At 45.7% G+C, this 22,608-nt stretch overlaps 1 protein-coding gene across 3 annotated transcripts in view; it reads left to right on the top strand.

The window, feature by feature from the left end:
• The first annotated feature begins 13 nt into the window (after positions 1-13).
• TXNDC11 (thioredoxin domain containing 11) overlaps positions 14-22,608 on the top strand; it is a 128,686-nt gene continuing 106,091 nt past the window's right edge. For 2 of the 3 annotated variants that reach the window (XR_012647787.1, XM_075011062.1), the window contains exons 1-2: positions 14-254; positions 18,695-18,911. Coding sequence is in view for 1 of the 3 variants with exons in the window: in XM_075011062.1 (XP_074867163.1) it covers positions 109-254; positions 18,695-18,911 (363 nt within the window). In the remaining 2 variants the exon portion in view is untranslated. Of the gene's footprint in view, positions 255-18,694; positions 18,912-22,608 lie in introns of those variants that run through there. The other variant, XM_075011064.1, reaches the window with a different exon arrangement.

Below are 22,608 nucleotides of genomic sequence, written 5' to 3'. Positions count from 1 at the left end.
CCCCGCCCCGCCCCGCCCCAGGAGCTGCTGACAGGCTGGGCCTAGGGAGACGTGTGCGAGCGCTAACGGCCCGGCCTCGCTTGCCCGCCCCCCCCGGGCTCGGAGGTGATGTCGTTATGCGGAGACTCCGGCCGCTCCGCTGCCCCTCGGCTTCCGCCCCGCGCTGCCCAAATGGCCCGGAGGCCCGAGCTGCTGTGCGGAGCCGCTGTCGTGCTGGGCTGCGCCCTCCTGGTCGCCCTCAAAGTCACCTGCAGGTAACCGGGCCCGCGGCTTTCCCGGCCTTGGAGACGCACAAAGGGGCTTCTGGGGCGGGCCGTGGGCATGCACGCGGGGGGAGGGGTTGAGGGTTTCTGGCATCCAGTCGCGGGGGCTCCCCGGGTTACTGGCGTGACCCCGGGTACCCTGCCAGGAGAGCGTGGGAAGGTGCTGGGGGCTGCTTGACTGACTGACTGGCATGTGCCCCAGGGCACCTTGCCGGGAGAACACGGTGGTGTGGGCAGCTATATGAAGCTCTAGCTATCGCACAGAGCGGGAGGGGACCTTGACAGATCATCAAGTCTAGGCCCTGTGCTTACAGCAGGATCAGGCGCCATCCCTGACAGGTCGTTGTGGTTTTTTAAAATCGGTTTTGGCCCAGATTCCTAAATGCCCCCTTCAAGGATTGAACTCACAATCTTGTGCCAGTGCTCAGACCACTGAGCTATCTCCCCCCGTCGGCAGTGCTGGCACCCAGCCTAGGAAGGCTCGTCAGGGGAGTGGCATTATGGGCTCTCCTGCGTGCGCACCAGCATGCACCCCAGGGAAACTGGGCACTGGCTTTCACCCCAAGGGGCCTCAGTATGGAAAGTTAGAAGGCCCTGAGCTGTTCTCAGGGTACTGATGTACACCTCAAGAGGCCTTAAATGCGGCGTACTGGGATTTCTAAGTTGTCCCATTATTCCTGGTGAGAACCCTGAGATACCTAATAGAGGGTCTTGGTTGTCACTTGGATCTTACACTGGAAAGACATTGAAGTGTACTGTGCTCAGATGCTGACAATCACCAAAGCTTGTCTATGGTGATTCTGAAATGTTTTCACAGCATGCAGCATAAATAATAGGAACATGCTTCCTTATTCACAATGGTGCAGGTCTTCTCACTTCTCATTTGTGGTCATATAATGTTACTGTGGCAACTATAGCAATGTCTTTATTGGAAAAATAATATTAGGAAAGTATGTATAGGTTTATTGATTTAACTGAAGATAAAATAGGAATGAGATCCAGCACTAGCTAAACACTTCTCTGCAGGCCAACTGTGGCCCATGGGCCATAGTTTGAGAACTGCTTTAACGTGATACTGAAGTGGGGGTTGGTATGTGTGACAAATACACTACTAGGGGAAGAGCTACACTAGGAGAGAAAGTCAACCTCAGAGGAGCAACTCCAGCTATGAGATTATTGTAGCTGGAGTCAACATATCTTAGGTGTTCTTCCTCCACTATGGGAGATTGATGGAAGAAACTCGTCTGCCAACTTTTTACTGCTCACTACTGCTAGGAGTACCGGAGTCAACAAAAGCACCCTCAACATTTGATTTAACGATTCCCTGCTCGATGCACTAAATCGAACCCTGGAAGATCAGCCTCTGGAGCATGGATCTTTGTGTAGGGATAGACATGCCCTAGGTTGCTGTAATTGGATGATTCAAGGGTGCAGTTACAAGTATATTTACTGTCATCACAAGCTGTCATCACACGCTGCCTTAACCAGTAGATTTTATTTTTAGGGAGGAGTGAGGGGATAAAATGGGTTGATCCTCTGGAGACATACTAATTTAAAGATCAAGCTGCTGTAAAGAGGATACTAAGCAGGTTCTCTTTTCTGTACACCAAGCTGGCTTCTTTATTGTTTTTTGCTGTTCCCGGGAACTCAGTGCATTAATTCAGTCAAAATGAATTTTAATAGGTGTGTCATATAGGCTACGTTTACACTACAACGTGCGTTTGAAAGGATGGCTTTTGAAAATACACATTGAAAGATGGTATTTCGAAAAGGAGCATCCACAAAGGCAAACGGGGACCAAAGGTCTGACCCGCCACTTCAAAAGGCCCCATAGCTCTTTTGAAAGAGAGTGTCCACATGGTCCAGGGTGCTCTTTTGAAAGTACAGGGCCAAGAAATGCTGCAGTCAGGGTTGCATTGTAGCCAATCTCTTTTGAGGCCTTCACCAGCTGCCCCTTTAAAGCGAGCTCCCCCCCTCCCCCCGGAGCCTTGGTAGGGCTGGCTAGCTGCCCCCAGGCAAGCAGAGGGAGAGTGAGCAGAGGAGGCACCCCGTGCCAGACAGTGGACCCTGAGCAGCTCTTCCCACCCCCCCGCCCATCAAGGCTATGGCCAGCATGCTGGCCGCGGTGCTGTCTGCGGTGTTGCAGCAGCTTTGGGTGGCCACCCTCCTGGAGGCCATCCTCAGAGTGTGATACCCTCACCTAGTGCCCTGGGTTATCCACCGCTTGTGGGGCTTCCCCACAAGCAGCGACTGGTGGGACCTGCTGGTGCTGGAGGACTCGGGGGATGACCGTTGGCTGCAGAACTGCAGGATGAGCAAGGGGACATTCCTGGAGCTGTGCCATTGGCTCACTCCAGCCCACTAGTATTGCGACACTCGCATGAGGCCAGCACTCCCACTACGGAAAAGGGTGGCAATTGCCCTCTGGAAACTGGCCACCAAGGACAGTCACCGATCTGTTGGCCACCAGTTCAGGGTGGGCAGGGCCACCGTCGGGGCCTTCCTGAACCAGGTAAGCCATGCCTGGGTCACACTCCCACCACAGGTGGGAGGGAGGGGGTTCCCCAGCAGTGGGCACTGTCGGGAACCAAGGGAGGGGGGTGGCCCCTGACAAGGAGGTGGGAGGGGACAGGCGGGTATGCAGAGGGAGGGGGGTAGGTGCCATGGAGAGGCGTGCCCCTGTAAGGGATGGGGATGGGTGGGCATGCTGCACCGCAGTCCACACTCATGAGTGCACTCTCCCCTCATGCCCTGCAGGTCGTCTGAACCGTCAACAAGGTTCTTCTGTGGCAGCTGATCCGCGTTGGGGATCTTCACGACACCATCCGGGGTTTGGCGATTTGGGTTTCCCTGTCTGCTTCAGGATGCTGGACGGCATGCATATTGCCATCCAGGCCCTGGAACACAGCGGCGGTGGAGTGTATGTGAATCGCAAGGGCTACCACCTCGACACCAAGGTCTGGTTCATGGACATCTGTGTGAGCTGGTCCAGCTGCACCCACAACACCCGGGTGTTCCTGAACTTGGGTCTGGGCTGCTGGATGGCTGAGGAGACCTACACGCTACAGTGCTGCCCTGCATCATGGTGGGTGTGGCCCACCCCCTGCAGGTCTGGCTCATGAGGCTGTACGCAGGTCACACCCAGCTGACACAGGACGTTCTTAATGAGCAGCTCAGCTTGGCTTGGAATACAGGAGAGTGGGCTTTTGGCTGCTTGAAGAGGTGTTTCCACTGTTTCCTCCCCAGACTGGAGGTAGGACTTCCCAATGTCCCAGCAGTGATCAGGGCGTGCCACACCCTGCACAACCTGGTGGAGGCTAAGCAAGAGCTGTTTGTGCAGGGGTGGGCCACCCAGGCTGGGCATGGTTATAAGTAGCTGCCCACTGCCCGGTGCAGGTAAGGGAGGCCCTTCAAGCAGCATTTGCCCAGGAGCCACATTGGAACATCCCCCAAGCATGTGCACCCCACTGCCAACCCGCACACATACACAGGACACAGGGGTAACCACAAATAAACCATTTATTGCACACATATCAACAATGTGTTTGTGTTCATAACCATAGAAACTGTTTACAGGGGGGTTGGGAGAACTATGAATGGGGTGGTGTGGACTGGGGTGGGCAGACATCAGTGCCCCAAGAGGGCCGTGGATTGGGGTGGGGAGGGCTTTACCCCTCGAGAGGGGTTGATGGACGGGATCACCGTCATCCATGCCCGCTCCACCCCACCATGTCTGGGGACCCTATTGGGGCTGGGGTGGGACTAGGTGCACAGGCAAGTAGGGGCACGCCTGGGCTGCAGCCTTGCTGGGGGTCAGGGCGGGGGAAGCTGCCTCCCATGGCTGGCGCTGGCCAGGAGCATGTGGGCCAGCTGGAGGAGGCTGGCTGGGGGAAGGTGGGTTGGGATTGGGGCAGTGAGGTCAGACGTGTTGGAGGGGTGCGGTGCAGGGGGAAGGTTTGTGGGGGGCAGTTGGAGTGGGATTGGGTGATGGGGAGACAGGATGGAGAGATGGGAACAGGAGGGTCTGGTGTGGGAGTTTGCGAGGGGGCAGTGGGCGGGGCCAGCTGGTTGGTTCTAGCCTGGGTCAGGGTGTCCAAGTTGGATGCCACACTGTCCCAGGCCTGCTGCTTCATTGTGAGCAACTCCCGCAACATACCTGTGAGTTCCCATAGGGCTGCAGTGTGGGCTGGGTTCCCCACCTCCTCCCCGCCCTGGTGGCGCTAGTGCTGTCTAGTGCCTAGGTAGTGCTAGGCAGCCCCGTGCTGCCTCTGATCGAGGTCTGGGCCGCTCCCCCTCGCCCTCTGTGGTCGGGCTCCCTGACCTGGGGATGGGGCTCATCTGGCTGCTGAGTGCTTGAGCTGTGGAGACAGACAAATAAGCTATTAGTCCTGTACGATGGTCCCTGCGTCCCCACCCTTCCCTGTCCCAGGGCCCTATGATGTCTGGACCCTGGGGTTCCCTGCATGGGTGGAGTGGGCACGGGCTTCCCTTTTTCTTCCCCCCTCTCCTGGTGCCTCCATGGTTGTGTGGCCCGTGGTGCTGTCCTAGCTGCCTGGTACTGAGTGCCATGTGCCAGTCCCCCATGGAGCATGACCACCTGGGTTTCATGTGGACCAGGCCTGGTGGCCGTGTGGATAAACTGCAACCAACCCAGGCAGGACTGAGAACCCCCTTCCCTGGTCTCAGGACAGCTGGCATGCATGATGCCTATTGAGGGTCCCTCCAGGAACTCAGGCAAGGCACAGGTGGAAGGGGCACAGCGGGGTGGCCTGGATGCAATGTCAGTGACTAGGGTCCCCTCACTTGAGCCTTTGTCATCACTGATGGTGTCGAGTCTGTGGACCATTTGCAGACGCCTGGAGCCAGCCACTAGTCCTTGACAGTTCTCATCCTCCGTCCCCAGCTCCGGCTTGGTTCAGGCACTGCCATGTCCAAGACGATGGCTGGGGGCGGTCCTGCCTCCCTGGGACCGAAGAGACAGTCCAGTTCTTTGTGGTAGGGGCAGCTGGTGGACACTTCCCTCGACTGTCCGTCCGCATCCCGGGTCTTGCAGTATCCCTGGTAGAGCTGCTTACTTTGGACCTCACCTGTTCCGGGGTGTGGGTGGGGTGGCCCTGACAGGTGAGGCTCTTGGAGAGCCACTTGAATGCTGTGGCGTGGTGGCACCAAACCCTCGTTTGGTGGAGGATCTCCTCATCCTCCTATAAGGAGAGGAGGTCCTGGAGCTTGGCCTCCGTCCAGGAGGGGGCCTGGTTTGCCTCCTGGGAGGGCTCCCCACTCTCCTTGGGGGCCCCTAGGGTGGGTGGGGGTCTGCCTGAGTGTCCGTGGTGCCAAGGAGCACAGCAAGCTGGCTAGGACATTGCGGCCAGCAGTGGACTGGAGAGCAGCATAGGCTCCCCACTGCTTGCATGCTCTCGGCTTACTGCCTAGGGGTTGTGGGAGCCTGCGTCTTTAAACACGAGTGGATGCGGAGCCATAGAGCTCCACTTGTGCTGTGAGCGGTGCCTCTGCCTGCCAGCTGATCAGCATCGTGGAGTACTCCCTATTTTGAAAGAGCCATCCATGGACTGACAACATTTACTTTCTTTCGAAAGGGGGCACTCTTTCCACTGAGGGAGCAGAGGACTGATTTGGTGGAAAGGCACTATTCTTTCAAAGTTAATTTTGAAAGCTCGTGAGTTGTGTGTAGATGTTCCGTGGGGAATTCCAAAAGATGGGTTTCTTTCGATGTTACTTTCACATGTACTAGCTAGTGTAGACGCGTCCTATGAGAATAGATTAGTAATCCTAGTAGTTCAGTGCCCTGGCTTTGACAATGACCAGTATTAGGGATGATAAATGGTTAATCTGTAAGCATACCAGTAAGCATGAAGCTTACTGGAATGCTTATCAGTTAACTATCACTTACTGGTTAACTCTGCTGGTGGCTAAGTGTGCCAGGGCAGAGCATTTCCATTCGTGGAGGGGCTGGTGAGCCAGGCAGTGGGACCCTGCAGGTATGGAGGGGCTGAGCAACAGGCCATGCGTTAAAATGGTTATTTGGCTAACTATTTTGGCATCCGTCATCTGTGTTGGATTTTTCAGAGTAAGATGTTAAAGTCCCCATGATGTATCATGTTATGCAATACTGTGGGGAGAAAGTTCTGTCTGAGCCCCATTAGTGCAAAGTTTATTTAACTACTTTTGATATGTAATGGAGACTGATGCAATTAGTTTTCATTGTGTTTCGTTTTGTGGTAACATATGTCCTTGTCTGTGTCACTTCCTGCAGCTCCCATTGCCCAGGAACAGTGATCTGTGGCCAGCAGGAGCTGCAACTGGCTGTACTTGCAGACCTGCAGATAAATAAAGTGTGTGATGGCCTGCCAGGGGCTAACCCTGCCTGACAAACCATATCCAGCCTACAGGCTGCTTATTGCCCACCCGAGTCCTTAAGCCTGCAGTGTATCCCCTTGTGCTTCTGTTAGCTATATGTAGTGGGTGTAGCTCCTATGGTAGTAATCTGAGCTGCAGCGCTGCAGGCACACCTTTCAAATCTTCCTGCTTTTTGCATAGTGCTGAGTGTGTCACAGTTGCACGTGAAATTGTTTTTGCCTTTTATTTATTTAAAAAACATGCAAGTCCTCCAAATGTATAAAATTGCAAAAAAAACCAAAACAAACAAACAAAAAAAGCCCTGCATTAATATAATGTTACTTAGGATGCAAAATCAAGCATTCAGATTTTAGGGTATGTTAGATTTTTGGTTGCATGTGCAAAGTTGATCCTATTCTGTTGTGTGAATATATTATGATACCTTGTTTAATTGCATCTTGACGTACTGTTTTTTTCCTAGGATCTGGTTTCAGTTAGTGCAGAGGTTGGATGCTCAAAGATGAATTAAATGTGCAGAATGGAGTCTAAATTTGGTATTTCCTAATTTTGAGTGCTTGAATGTGCAACTTAAGTAATATTTTAATGTATTGATGTACATATGGAATATATACTTGCTTAAGAGAGCATGCAAGTCATGAGGTGTCTAGTATTAATGTATAAATTGTGCTTTAAGATATATTGTACCACAACTGATTATGTTGCATATTAATGACAACTTTGGTCACATCTGACAAACCTAGATTAAAAATCTAATGTATTAGAGGGTTATCCTGTTTTTTGAACTGAACCAGGACAAAGAATTTTTGGATATGGGATTGTTCAAGAACAGTGTGGGTGGTTTTTCCATAGTGTTTCCAGCAATATACAGTAAACCCTTTTTTTAACCAGCATTCAAACAACTGGACTTCTATATTAACTGGCATTGCATCGCGGCTGGAGGCTCCTTTGCTCTCCTACCCAGAGTGGCTCCCGGTGCGGCAAGGTGCAAGGTTGGACATTAGGAAAAAGTTCCTAACTGTCAGGGTGATCAAACACTGGAACGAATTGCCAAGGGAGGTGGTAAAATCTCCATCACTGGAGATATTTAAGAAGAGGTTAGATAGATGACTTTCAGGGATGGTCTAGAAAGTGCTTGGTCCTGCCATGAGGGCAGGGGGCTGGACTCGATGGCCTCTCGAGGTCCCTTCCAGTCCTACTCTTCTATGATTGTAAGCCATCCAGAGTGGCTCCCGGCTCAGTACAACGTCCCAATCAGAGCATTTGAAACTTCTCACATACCTGGCATGTTGGAATATTTGGCATCCTCCCTGTCCTGGGGCTGCCAGATATCAAAGAGTTTACCATAGTTCTAATCACTTTCTTAGTACACTGATCCCTCATTAAACGAATACTTTATTTACAAGTACTCGCTTAACTGAGGACACATTTACTGACCTTTTGTTCACTGGACGAGTGAATTTCCCCTGCTAATACGAGACTTGCCCCCGCCCCGCAGCTCCAACCCGCCACAGCCTGACCCCCCTGCTGGCCCCGCAGACCCAAACTGTGGCAACTTAAACCCCCCTGCTGACCCCCGCGTACACAAACTGCCAAAACCTAAGCCCCCCTGCTGACCCCTGTGCACCCAAACCACTGAAACTTAACCCCCCTCACCAGCCCCTGCTCACCCGAACTGCTGAAACCTAAACCCCCTGCAGAAGCCTGTGCACCTGAACCAGCCCCACTCATCTGAACCGCCACAACGTAAACCCCCTGCCTGCCCCCGCACACCTGATCGGCCACAACTTAATGCCCTGCCAGCCCTGCATGCCCAAACAACCACAATTTAAACCTTCCGCCGGCCCCACACACTCGAACCGCCACAACTTAAGCCCCCCGCCAGCCCCTGTGCACCTGAACTGCCACAACTTAAACCCTCCGCATGCCCTAACTGCCACAACTTAAACCCCCTGCCGGCCCCGTGGACCCGAACCGCTGAAGCCTACCCTGCTGGCCCCTCAGACCAAAACTGTGGCAGACTTATACCTGCGCCACCCCCCCCCCACCCCACTCCTGCAAGTTGGGTCTGTGAGGCTTGAATCCCGCCCCCTCACCCAACCCAACCCACCGCCATCTTTAACCCTCCCTCCCACTCATGTCCCCAAACTGCCCCCAGCCTTTAACCCCCCACTACCCAAGGTTCACTTGCCTTTCAAAAGTAGCACCATCTGCTACCACTCCCAGCACTTGGAACCAATCAGAGACTGTTAAACATATCTCAATAGGAATTTAGTGTCCCTCTTACGAGTTTTTGCCTACGAGCAAAAAGTTAGGAACCAATTGTGCTTGTATAGCAAGGGATGAGTGTACATCTTTATCATGGAGGTGTTAACTGCAATGTAGAAGTACCAATGTGGTCTTTCAGTACTGCTGCAGTGGTCACTTGGAAATTAGGAGAAAGGCAGGATGAAAAAAGAGAACTATCAACTTTTTTTTTTTAATTCTTAGTAGTGCCTAGGGATGAGGGCCAGATTTTGCTCTTCTCTGTAACATGTACAGCCCTGAACAGTTTACGGTCTCTTTTGTCCTTGATCCTGGAAACACTTGTGTGCTTCACTTTACTGCCATGAGTAGTTCTGTAGAATTCCTTAGGGGTACATATGGCAGTAAATTAAACACACTCATGTTTGTAGGATTTAAGTCTCGGGGTAAGATTATAGCGATTAGGCAGATAAAACACACCTTGAAACAGTTTAAATTTGTTTATAGGCAGATGTTTTTGTAACAGTGCATTACACTTTCTTAACCTCACACTTATTGTAAATGCATGATCTCTGGTTTTTCATGTCCAGCCGTTCACTTACCCATTGACATTAGTGCTAACACTTACTGTTGTTATCCTTTTGATGCAGAAATGGTTGTGAAACTTGGTTCTTCTTTTCCCTTCAATAATTTGGAAACAGCTTAAACTGAGAGCAAATAACAGTTACTTTGCTATGTATTCAGAAGTCCATGAGACATATAGACTTTGACTCCCTCAGAGAGCTCATGAGCAGGGTAAAGGAGTCCAGGAGAAGTGGCAGTATTTTAAAGAAGCCTTATTAAGGCACAGGAACAAACCATCCCAATGCGCAGTAAGAAAAACAAATATGGTATGCCACCAGCTTAGTTTACCAGGGAAATCCTTGGCGAGCTGAAACTCAAAAAGGATGTGTCGTAAGAAGTGGAAACTTGGACAGATGACTAAGGAGAAGTATAAATGTATTGTTGGAGAATGCAGGGGGTGTAATCAGGAAGGCGAAAGCACACGTGGAATTGCAGCTAGCAAGGAGTATGAAGGGTAACAAGGAAGGTTTCTACAGGCATGTTAACAATAAGAGGGTGCATGGGGGTGGCCCTTCATGATTGAAGGAGGTAACTAGTGACAAATGATGTGGGGAAAGAACAGGTTGAGAGCTATATAGAAAAGCTAGGCCTACACAAATCCCTGGGTCTGGATCTAATGCATCCAAGGGTCCTGAGGGAATTGGCAAATATCATTTTAGAGCCTTTGGCCATTACCTGTGAAAGCTCATGGAGATTGGGAGAGGTTCCAGATGATTGGAAAAAGGCAACTATAGTGCCCATCTTTAAAAAAGGAAAGAAGGACATCCAGGGTACTATAGACCAGTAAGCCTTACCTCAGTCCCTGGAAAAATGAGGGGGATCCAAAAGAAATCCATTTTGGAACACTTGGAAGAGGGAAAGTGATCAGGAGTAGCTAACATGGATTCACCAAGAACAAGTCACGCCTGACCAATCTGATTGGCTCTGTGGACATGGGGAAGTCAATGGATGTGATATACCTTGAGTTTAGTAAAGCTTTTGATATAATCTCCCACAGTATGCTTGGCTGCAAGTTAAAGAAGTACGGATTGGGTAAATGGACTGTAACGTGAATAGAAAGATGGCTAGGTTGTCAGGCCCAATAGGTAGCGATTAGCCGCTTAATGTCTGGTTGGCAGTTGGTTTCGAGTGGAGTGCCCCAAGGATCAGTTCTGGGGCCAGTATTGTTTAACATCTTTATTAATGACCTGGATACGGGAATAGATTGCACTCTCAGCAAATGTGCTGGTGACACTAAGCTAGGGTGACAGGTCAATACATTGGAACAGTGTTTTCCAAAGTGTGCTCTGTGGCCCAGTACTGATCCTTGGGAAGAAATACCGGTCCTTAGAAACTATACAAATTATTGCTATGTACTATTATTGTAAATAAGTAATAAACAGTGAAAATGTATTTAGTTTTCATTTTTTTTATCTGCATTTATATTTTTGGGCTACAAAAAAGGTACTGAAAAAAGTTTGGGAAACCCTACATTGGAGCTTAGGGATAGGGTCCAGAGTAACCTAGGTAAATTGGAGGATTGGGCCAAAAAACATCTGATGAGCTTGAAAAAGGACAAGTGCAGAGTCCTGCATTTGGGATGGAAGAATCCCCAGGACTCTTACAGACAGGGGACTGACAGGCTAAGGAGCAGTTCAGAAGAAGAGGACCTGAGGATTACCATAGATGAGAGGTTGGATATGAGTCAACAGTGTTCCCTTGTAGCCAAGAAGGCTAATGACATATTGGGGTGTATTATGAGGAGCATTTCCTGCAGATCTAGGGAAGTTATTATTCCCCTCTAATCAGCACAGGCAAGGCTGTATCTGGAGTTGTGTGTTCAGTTCTGGGTCCCCCCAGTATAGAAAGGGTGTGGGTGCACTGAAAAGGTCCCAGGAGAGGGCAGCCAAAATGATTAGGGGTCTGGGTCACATGACCTACGAAGAGCAGCTGAGGATTTGGGCTTATTTAGTTTACAGAAGAGAAGAATACAGGGCAATTTGATAGCAGCCTTCTACTTCTTAAAGGGGATAGAGCTCTAAAGAGGATAGTGGGAGTCTGTTCTCTGTAGTGACTGATGGCAGAACAAGCAGCAGTGGCAAAGGCAGCTTTATAGGCCAGATCTCATTTACATCCGTGTAAATATGTAGTAACTTGGTAGACTCATTTTGTATTTGTTAGTGTAAAAGAGAGAGAATCTGACCTTAAGAGTTCTTACAGTATAGTCAGGACCTACCCCAGAATCCTGCACAGAAGTGTTTAACGTTAGGATTGTTAGTAGTCTGGCTGTACACAATCATGAAGTTGAGCACAGGAAGTTTTTGCAGAATAAGGGTTCTATATGTGGCGGTTTGTGAACAGTAGTTACTAATACTGTCTTACAGTGTGCTCAGTTCCACTGTCATCTCTTTTGTCAAATATCATGATATGGACGGTTTCCAGTAAAAGATAGCACATTCTGCCTATGTGAGATCAGCTTTTTACAGGAGACGCTGTTCTAGGAAAGCTAAAGCAGAAGTTAATATGTTCCCAAAATAATGAGGACTTTGTGTATGTATCTCAGATAATCCTGGCAGATGGAAAGGTTCTTCAAAGGTAGGTGAAATCTTGTTTATTTTATAATAGATCAACTAAAGCAGTTTATGATTAGACAGTAGTAAATTGAGAGGAAAGCTTCTATTCAGTCATTTAAAATAAGCTACTTCAATAGTATCTACTTAAAATGTTAAATTAAAATTTCTTTTATATTCAGTTTGAGACTGGCAGTTAATTAAATGGTGGCTAGATCTTCAGTTTTTATAAATCAGCATAGCTCTATTGAATTCAATAGAACTATATCAGAGAGGTAGCTGAGTTAGTCTGTATCTTCAAAAACAAGAAGAAGTTCTGTGGCACCTCAGAGACTAACAGATATTTTCGAGCATAAGCTTTTGTGGGCAAAGAGTTGCTTCATGAGATGCATGGGGGGGCCGGTTTCCAGAGGAAGGTTTAAATATATGGTCTTATGAAAAGGAGGGAGTCCCTTTTAAGAGGAAGGCCAGAGTTGACAAGGTCAGTTAGTCAGGGAGGATGTGGTCCATTATCAGTAGCTAATGTGGAGGTGTGAACATGAAGAGAGGAGAAACTGCTTTTGTAATTGGCCGGCCACTCTCAGTCTCTGTTCAGTCCTTGGTTGATTGTGTCAAACTTACAAATGAATTGCAGCTCTGCAGTTTCTCTTTGGAGTCTGTTTTTGAACTTTTTTTTTTGTTGTAGGATGGCTACTTTTAAATCTGTTACTGAGTGTCAAGGGAGACCAAAGTGTTCTCATACAGGTTTTTTTTGTGTTACCATTCCCCATATCTGATTTGTGTCCATTTATTCTTTTACATAGAGACTGTCCAGTATGGCCAATGTATATTGCAGTGGGTTATTATTGGCACATGATGACATATATTAAAATATGTGCAGGTGAAAGAGCCCCTGATGGTATGGTGGTTGTGGTTAGGTCCTGTGATATCATCACTGATGTAGATATGTGAGCAAAGTTGGCACTGAGATTTGTTGCAGGGATTGGTTCCAGGTTTAGAGTTACTGTGGTGTAGCCTATAGTTGCTGGTGAGAATTTAAGGTTGACGGGCTGTCTGTAGGTGAGGACTGGCCTGCCTCCCAAGGTCTGTGAGGGTGAAGGATTGTTGTCCGGGATGGGTTATAGATCGCTGATGATATATTGGAGAGGCTTTAGCTGGGGCTGTATGTGATGGCCAGTGGTGTTCTGTTGTTTTCCTTGTTGGGCCTGTCTTGTAGCAGGTGGCTTCTGGGTATGTCTGGCTCTGTCAATCTGTTTCTTTACTTCCTTAAGTGGGTATCGTAGTTTCAGGAAAACTTGGTAAAGGTCTTGTAGGTGTTTGTCTCTGTCTGAAGGATTGGAGCAAATACAGTTGTACCTTAGTGCCTGGCTGTATACAATGGATCGTGTGGTGTGCCCGGATGGAAGCTGGAGACATATAGGTAAGCATAGCAGTCTGTGGATTTCTGGTACAGGGTGTTGTTTATGTGACCATCACTCATTTGCACAGTAGTGTCCATGACGTGGATCTCTTGTGTGGATTTGTCCAGGCTTAGGTTGATGGTGGGGTGGAAACTGTTGAAATCATGGTGGAACACTTCAAGAGCCTCCTTCCCATGGGTCCAGGTGATGAAGATGTCAACAGTGTAGTGCAAGTAGAGGAGGGGTGCTAGGGGATGAGAGCTGAGGAAGTGTTCCAGGTCAGCCATAAGAATGCTGGCATACTGTGGGGGCCATGCGGGTGCCCGTAGGAGTGCCACTGTCTTGAAGGTATAAATTGTCCTCAAATCTGACATAGTTGTGAGTGAGGACAAAGTCACAAAGCTCCACCACCATTTGTGCCTCGGTCAATAGAACTACGCCAGTTTACGTGAACTTAAGACCCAGTCCAAGGATCTTAAAATTAAAATCTTCTCAGACAATACAGAATTTTATTAGTACTGTTTTTGGCAGAGTAAGGAGTGTGTGTGTGTGTGTGGGGAATATATAAATCTATTTCCTTCAAAGCTCCATGAAAAATTCATTTAAAGAATCCGATAACTAAATAAAATGGATATAAATAGAAAAAGTTAAAGATGAAAAGGAGACATTACATTTCTATTGAACTAGTTCTAACTGTATTCTTTCCTAGTAATGGAAGGTGTCGGGGTGAGGTTTTTCTTTTACCAGAATATTCATATCAATATCAATGTTGGTGGTAGCGAGTCAAAGAGATGCATCCAATGTTTCATTTATCCATTTGGTTTTGAGCCTTTGGATTTCATTTGTTTCATCACAGAAGATGTACTTTCACACCTATAAGTGCTACTAAACGTTAAATATATCTTGAGTGCAAAGTCTCAGTTTGGGGAAATACTGGCAGACCAACTTCCAGAAACTCCCCTGACTTTTTGTTAGCAAGTGAGTCAAATTGCAGTTCACACAGTTCAGGCTGAAGATCTGGTGACTCTCTCCCTTCTGTAGCTTGAATCAGATTTTTAAACAAGTGACCATTGGGCTTCAGTGTTTCAAAGTATGCAGATCTTTTGTCTTACTCAGCAGATATAGTTTGAATTTTTTCTGAAAAGCTTGAAAAGTCTGCCTTGATATCATCTGTTATTAGTTCATGACAAGAAGCAAAGTGTTCAAGATCATTCAACCCTCTCTCTGCCCTCCTGAGGTGTGGGGCCCGTCAAAGGGTGGAGCCTGAGGTGGGTCGCCCATCTCATCCTATGGACAAGACAGCTCTTTCCCTCTGTCCCAGACTTCCAGGGAGTCACTGGACTACCGTTTTTTATTCCTAAATTGTGTTTTTAATTAGGCACCTTTTTCATGTCCAGTCTTTACAAACACCATCTAATAGCCAGTAGAAAACATGCTCTATTTTCTTCAGAAATTGCATTGAAGTGTGAGTTTTCTTCTTTTTCTCCCCACCCAAATACCCTTTTGCTTGGGTTCAGAGATTTGACTGTAAAGGGATGCACATGTGTGTGGTGGTTGGGGGTAGTGTTGGAACAGCGAAGAGAGGAGAGAGCCAGTGGAGAGGGGATGTGGGGGTGTGTGGCCACAGGCGAATAGGGCAGGCTGGGGAGCTACTGCCTACCAGACAGAAGCTTCAATAATTGTGCATGGTTACTGGTAGTTAGGGAATGCTATACCCATGTGCTTGGTTCATCTCAGCTGAAGGCCTGCGGCTGACTGATGTGTCACACAGCATCAAGATGCCTTACATATACATAAAGCATACCTGGTTATGCAAGGCCTAGACTGGGAGTTTCGCTTTACTGATGGAGTGGGTCATGCTGATGTTGTTGTTATATTTTTATACATGACACTAGAATTGCAGAGCCTGTCATGCATATCATAACCACTTCAAAACATCTCCATTATCAACCTGAGTTTTCATGGGCCACAGAAATAAACCTGCAGGCTACATGTGGCCTATAGGCCTGTAGTTGGACCACCCTGATCTGGATGATGAGATGGATTGCACCTTCAGCAGGTTTGCAGGTGACACTAAACTGGGGGGAGACATAAATAGGGTCCAGAGTGACCTAGACAGCTTGCCCACTACTAGCTTATAGTATTGTAAACACTGAGTACAAACTTGAGTCTTCTGTATGTGTTTTACTAAGCTTATATTAAGAGGATCTTAAAAACAGTTTTGAAGCAACTTTGTCTGGGCTTGGAAGAGCAAGATGACCTTTCACACAGTTCACCCAGGCTAGCCAATGGCTGACAGTCTGTAATTTTTTACTTTGATAATAACAGCTCACTGGGACAAGATAGCATTCACCCAAGAGTTCTGAAAGAACTCAAATGTGAAATTGCTTCACAACTAACAGTGGTTTTAACCAGTCCTTCAAATCAACTTCTGTATGTAATGATTGCAAGATAGGTAAAGTGATACCAATATTTAAAAAGAGCTGTAGAGGCAATCCTGGCAATTACAGACTGGTAAGTCTAATATCACTGTTGGGCAAATTAGCTGAAATTAATAGTAAAAAATAGAATCATGAACACGTTTCTGTAAAGGGAAAATACACCTTAGTAATCTGCTAGGGTTCTTTGAGGGGGTCAAAAAGCATGTTTACATGGGGGATCCACTGGATGTAGTGTACTTAGATTTCTAGAAAGCCTTTTGGAAGGTTCATCACTAGTGGCTCTTAAGTTTAAAAAAAAAAAGTCATGGGTGAGATGGAAGGACCTGTCATGGGCTGGTAACAGGTTAAAAGATAGGAAACAAAGTGTAGGAATAAGTAGTCAGTTTTCAGAATGGAGAGTGGTAACTAGTGATGTACCCCAAGGGTTTGTACTGGAACCATTCTGTTGAACATATCAATAAATGATCTGGGAAAAGGGGTAAATAGTGAGGTGGCAAAATTTGCTGATGTTACTAAACTGTTCAAGATAATTAAGTCCAAAGCAGTGCTGTGAAAGAACTCTTCAAAGAGTTGTGACAGAGCTTCGAAAAGATTTCTCAAAACTAGGGCAACAAAATGGCAAATGAATTTTAATGTTGATTAACACAAAGTAACGCACATTGGAAAAATTAATCCCAACTATACATACAAATGATGGGGATTATTTTAGCCATAACCACTCAAGAGCAAGATCTTGGATTCTTTGTGAATAGTTCTATGAAAACATCCACTCATTGTGCTGCAGCAGTCAAAAAAGCAAATAGTATGTTTGGAATCATTACAAAAGGGATAGAGACCAAGACAGTATCTTAGTGCTTCTGTGTAAATCTGTGGTATGCCCCCATTTTGAATACTGCATATAGATGTGGTTGCTTCATCTCAAAAAAGATACATTGGCATCAGAAGATTTTCAGAAAAGGACAACAAAAATGATTTGGGGTTTGGAATGGGTGTCGTATGAAGATAGATTAAAAATACTGGGACTTTTTAGCTTAGAAAATAGGAAACTAAGCAGGGTTATGATATGATAGAGAGCTATGAAATCCTGATAGGTATGGAGAAAGTGAATATGAAAAAAATATTTACTTGTTCCCATAACGTAAGAACTAAGGGTCACCAAACGAAATAAATATGAAGCAGGCTTAAAACAAAAAGAAGTTTTTCTTCACATAGTGCAGTCAACCTGTTGAACTCCTTGCCAGAGAATGTTGTGAAGGACCAGGATTTTAACAGTGTTCAAAAAGAACGAGATAAATTCTTGGAGATCCATCAATACTTATTATATAGGATGGGTAGGAATGGTGTCTCTAACCTCAGAGGCTGAAATGAATGACAGGAGAGGGATCACTCAAATGATTGCCTGTTCTGTTCACTCCCTCTAGGTTCTCTGGCATTTGTGACTCCCAGAAGACAGGGTACTGGGCTAGATGGACCTGTGGTCTGACTCAGTATGGGTGTTCTTATGTGAGGCCCAGAGTAACACTGAAGAAATGCGAAATGTGTAAGGGACAAAGACAGTGCTGTTGATCAAATGTCAGTGAGCTGGCTACAAGATATTTAAGGAAGTGGCTAGGCCTTAACAGCCCGAGAACCATATAATCTTTAACCTATATAGCGACTTGAGATTTATTTTGTGGACCTTGTGAATGTGAGGTTTAAGATGGTAGGAAGACTGTTTATTGGAAAGAGGGAGGGAGGATCAAGGAAGGAGCGCAAATCAGATTATTCATGGTGCTCCAAAAATGCTGTAAGGGAGAGGGAGGGGTGAGTAAGTTCAGGACCCTAGTGCGCATGTAGTTGGGGTATGAAACCTGTGGTTCCCTAATTTTCTGTGAGGTGCATGGAGTGCTGGCTTGAATTGCATCCTTAAAAAGCCATGTAAATGTGGTAGAGGCATGCTGCTCCCTATGTCACAAAAGTAAGAAGTGTTTTCCCTTCTTTACTTGGCCTGGTCCCAAGGAGACCAGAAATAAAGACAAGATAGTATTATGCCTCGAAACATAAGATGACTGAGTCAGAAAATAGAAACTGGGCTCACCAAACTGCATTTCCTGACTGCCACTAGAGCTCCACAGACAAAAACTGTAGAGGAGTTCCTTTTTGTTTTAAAGTATTTTTCTCTTTTGAATTCCTTTTTTAGATAATTGTGAGGTTATCTGTAACTAGGTAACTGTGTATGTAAATAATAATAAATCCATATAATGGGACATACCCCTCCATAAATCCTGCCCCACATCACAGTTGTTTTTTTTTTTCAGTTTGTTTCTGTATTAGGCTGTAATACCAGTTTATATTGTTGTCAGTTCCTTGATTAACTCATCTGATCTCCATTGTTCTCTTACTTTGATTATTGTATTGTTTAGTGTCTTAGGAAAGTGGAGCAAATTACTTAGCTTTATATATGCTTGTTTAGTTTCTCAGCAAAATTCTTTAAAAATACGACAAATTTTCTTTCATCAAGTGTCTGTGAAGTTCAAAAAATGTATAAAGATAAGAGTGCCACTGACCCACTCCTGAGTTGTCCCGTGACCCACTACAACACAACATACAAGAAAGTGTCCGATAGAAGCTTTAAGAAGTAAACACTATTTGATGATGTCCTTGGATTAACCCAGATAATATGAATTTTAATCATTTGCATCCGTTTTGAAGATTTTTGTTGTCGCATAACCTTTGGTAGGCTTCAGTAAATGAGTGTTTATTTATTTATTTATTGCTGTTTGTATTATGTTTTCTAAGTACTTTCTTTTTCTTTTCCTTAGCCGAGCAAAAGATGTAACGATGGCAGCGAAGGCTCCGGTTAATTTCTTCTCCTCAAGGTCCCCAGTCCTTGATCTTTTTCGGGGGCAGCTGGACTATGCAGATCACATTCGTCAAGATTCTGAAATTGTATTGTATTTTTACTATGCCCCATGGTGTGGACAGTCCATTGCAGCAAGAGACGAAATTGAACAAGTGTCGAGCAGATTGGCAGACCAGGTAATTCCAGAAAAGATGTTGATTTAAAAATAGCTTAGTTGGCCTATGTTCATTTCCAAACTCCACCTTTCTCTGAGCATACATAGTTCCCATGGAAAGTCACTAGGATCTAGATGCTCATGTTTAGCCTGTCCTCTTAATTTTTAAATTAAATGCAGAAATTCTGTTGTCACCATTCTCTCACATAGCTGGTGTTCTTACTTCTAGGAAGGGAACGGTGTGAATTGTAACTAGTAAAATTCTGCATACTTTTTCAAAGAGAGCCTGGGTTGGTGTGACAGACTGCTGGCTAAGAAAAGTGAGCCAGAGCTCTGCCATGCCAGCTGCAGCAGAAAAGGTAATTGGAGCTGGCTGAACAAGCCCAGACCTGAGAGGTAAATGGGGAACAGCTGCGGGCCTCCTTAGCACAGGGCTATGTAAGCCTGGCAGGAAGGGAGTAGAGGAAGAGGTGGAGACAGGAAGTGGAAGGTTGTGCTCCACCTCTAGCTGGAGGAGCTAGCAGTCCCTGAGCTAACTGTGCCAAACCTCTGTAATGTAGAAGGTGGTGGGATGCTTACACAAGAAGGTCTCTTACTGGTTTGTCTTTACTTTCTGCCCAGCTCCAAGACACTTCATTCCAACAGCTCTCCTAAAATTCCCAGCGGTGGATTTCATGCCACAACTTAGGAAATGAGTGCAAATCATGGCAGAATAAGGCTTTGTCTTCATTAGTGGTTTTGTTAGCAAAATGCTCCACTTACTGATGTTTCACCAACAAAAGTACCAGTGTGGATACTGTGATGTTTGTGGGCAATACTCTCTTTGCTGACATAACTACTGCTGTTTTTTCCTGTTGCCATAAGGTGGCTACAAAGAAAAAGTTACAGCAGCAAAGCTGTATAACTATGGTTGTATGGTCTGTAGTGTAGAGCTGGTAATTTGGACTTATTCAGACCTTAATTTTTTGTGCAAAGGTGAGAGAGTGCGCTCTGGACTTTTTCTGAAGGGTTTTAATCTTGCAAATGTGACTGAGACAATCTCCCAAATGCATGGTTTTCTGAAGCAAACCTTTTTGCCTTCAACATGGTAGAGAGACAGCGTGGGTTCTCCTGTCCTCTAAAGAAGTAACAAAAAGTTTCGTTCTGATGAAGGGTTTTCCCACATTTATTTAATCTCTAAGAGGTGACTTTTTCCTAAAGTGAGTATTCTATGAAAAAAATAAATGGTATAAAATGGAAACATTTTTTAACCTAAACTATAGTAAACAGAACCAGGTATATATGACAAGGGTCTGGTCAGCTTGACTGAAAGCCAGCCAGTGGTTGTGCTGGTTACATTAAAAGATATTATGCGCAGGTACTATCTTGTTCTTCCATATTCTCTACTAGTTTTGAGTGCTCTTTCCTGTTCTTTTGTTTAATTATTACCTTTCTGCTTTGCTCAAAGTGGCCTAGAGATGAACAGTCATATTTACATTTACTTAAACTGAAAATAGTGTCAATGCAGGTTGAACCTCTCTAGTCTGGTATCTGTGGGACCTGACTGGTGCCAAACCACAGGAGGGCAGTATTGTCTAACAATATTACCAACATTTCCACTGCTTACTGGGCCCTTAGAAGATATTTAAGGGTAGACTGGTGCTGAGTAACAGCACAGGACATTGAGAACCAGGACTGATGGGTGCAAATAAATTTTATGGATGACAGTGAACTTTGCCACATCTATGATAAGTGGACATCTGGCTAGCTAAAATCATGCTTGACCATGGATGTAGCTGGACCAGAGAGCAGCAGACTAGAGAGATTCAACCTGTATCTAAAATTCAGTTCCTTCTTCCTTAGATTATTCCATTTCTGCTTCTCATAATAGATGAATTTTTTTGAAGCATATATTTCACCTTTTTGGAAGCTTGTGTTGGTGTCCCTCTGAATCTTTGCCCAACACAGTGTTTATTTTATTCATTGCTGAGTGACTTGCTGTGCATTGAGAGATACGGCGCGTGAAATTGTGAGCAGAATATACAGGCAGAGTAGTGCAGTCGAAACCTGGGTTCTTTGGCAGAGTACAGTCTGTGATCTTTTAAAGATGGTTTTGTGTTATGTAGTAGCTGGAGACTGAGAGAAAACTTCTGCCAATCATGAAGTGCCCCAGAGTTTGTATTTATAAAATTATCTGAATCCCCTTGAGCGTTTTTTAACACTTGTTGCTGCTCCTTTTTCTATCCCGTAACAGCTAGGCATTAACTGTTTGTGTGAGTTCAGCTCTATTTTAATATTTTGACTTTGTAGTATTTAAAAAAATTAGGTGAAGTCATGAAATAATCTCTTGCTACACTTCACGTTTTTCAGGGTGTATTCTCAATCTGTGAATGGGGACTTACAAATGCAATTATAGTTTATACACCAGTTGTGTATGCCACCTGTGTTAATCTGTGCAAGGATTGGATTTGCCTCTTTTTAAAGAGTCACATCGTTTGATACAGTTATAGAAGTAGAAAAGAAGAGCACAACACTCTTCAAAAAGAAACAGGAAATTATTTATGTCATCTATCTTGGATTTTAATAGCTATGTTAGAAATTTTAATTTGATACATTTTAATAATAATCATATTTATTCCAGTAGTGCCTAAAGACCAGTCAGGAGTGGGGTAATGCACAAACACAGTATGAACAGTCTTTGCCCCAAAGAACATGCAGTCTGAACAGACGAGACAAAGACAGGGGTAGGAGAAGTGGTGTAGTGACAAACAGAGGCTGCATCTACACTACGAGATACATTCAAATTTAAGGCAGTTAGCTCAATATTGCCATGTGACTGTCTTCACTGTAAAGACCATTAGGTTGATTTTGGGAGCACTAATCTTGAAATTACAGTATCGTTGTTACCTAATGGCTATAGCATCAAGCTCTACTTCAAAAGTTCAATTAAAGGCCAGTGTGGAAGCACCATGTCTTAAAATTGAATGTGTTCGCCTCCAGAGGCGTCCCGTATGTAATCCACAGCGCCCCTCAGTACTCTGTTCTGGCCGCTGCTTTCCAAGAGTGCCGGAATTAGGTAAGAGAGAGATTGTGAATTTCAAAGTGATAGCAGCAAGCATGTGGTGGTGGGCTCAGGTTTGTATTAGAGCCTGAGAAATGTCTCTCTCTCTTTGCAATTAGAGCTGTGAGCACATCTGTCCATTTCAGATATCCCCTTCAGGGAGTTCATGGCTCTGTCTCTACACTTGTTGTTGTTCTTTTTTTTTTTTTGCACTGCCTGTGTGAAAGTAGAAAGAACTATATTGTAAGAGAGAGATGAATTATACTGTAATAATAGTATAAGTTGAAGAACAGGAAAGAAAAGATTATGTTAATGTTGTTTGTAGGTATGCAGGATAGATCAGAGTGGAGCCAGGTGTGTCTGGGATAACAGAAAAGGAACATTAGGTGTTACACAGAAAGTAATTGAGATAACCAGGGAGATATGGACAGGAGATTGCTGAGGCTTGATATGGAAATGAAGATACTGACTAGTCTCATGGGAATCATGTGAGTCCTGCCCCTTTTGTAATCTTGTTAATTTTGCTTACTTTCATCTGTATAAATCAGGGGGTTTAAGCCCTGTATGGCACTCACATTTTCTGGATGCATTAGCAGAGCAGCTTTGCTCATAAACAGAGTGGTCTGATAAATTTGTGAGTGCTGAGTCTGACTTTGACACCTGGTACCAGCTTCTGCCC

The sequence above is a fragment of the Carettochelys insculpta genome, chromosome 16 (assembly GCF_033958435.1).
Source record: "Carettochelys insculpta isolate YL-2023 chromosome 16, ASM3395843v1, whole genome shotgun sequence".
Lineage (NCBI taxonomy): Eukaryota > Metazoa > Chordata > Testudines > Carettochelyidae > Carettochelys > Carettochelys insculpta.
Note: the sequence above shows the minus strand (reverse complement) of the source record. Positions and strands in the feature narration are given on the sequence as shown.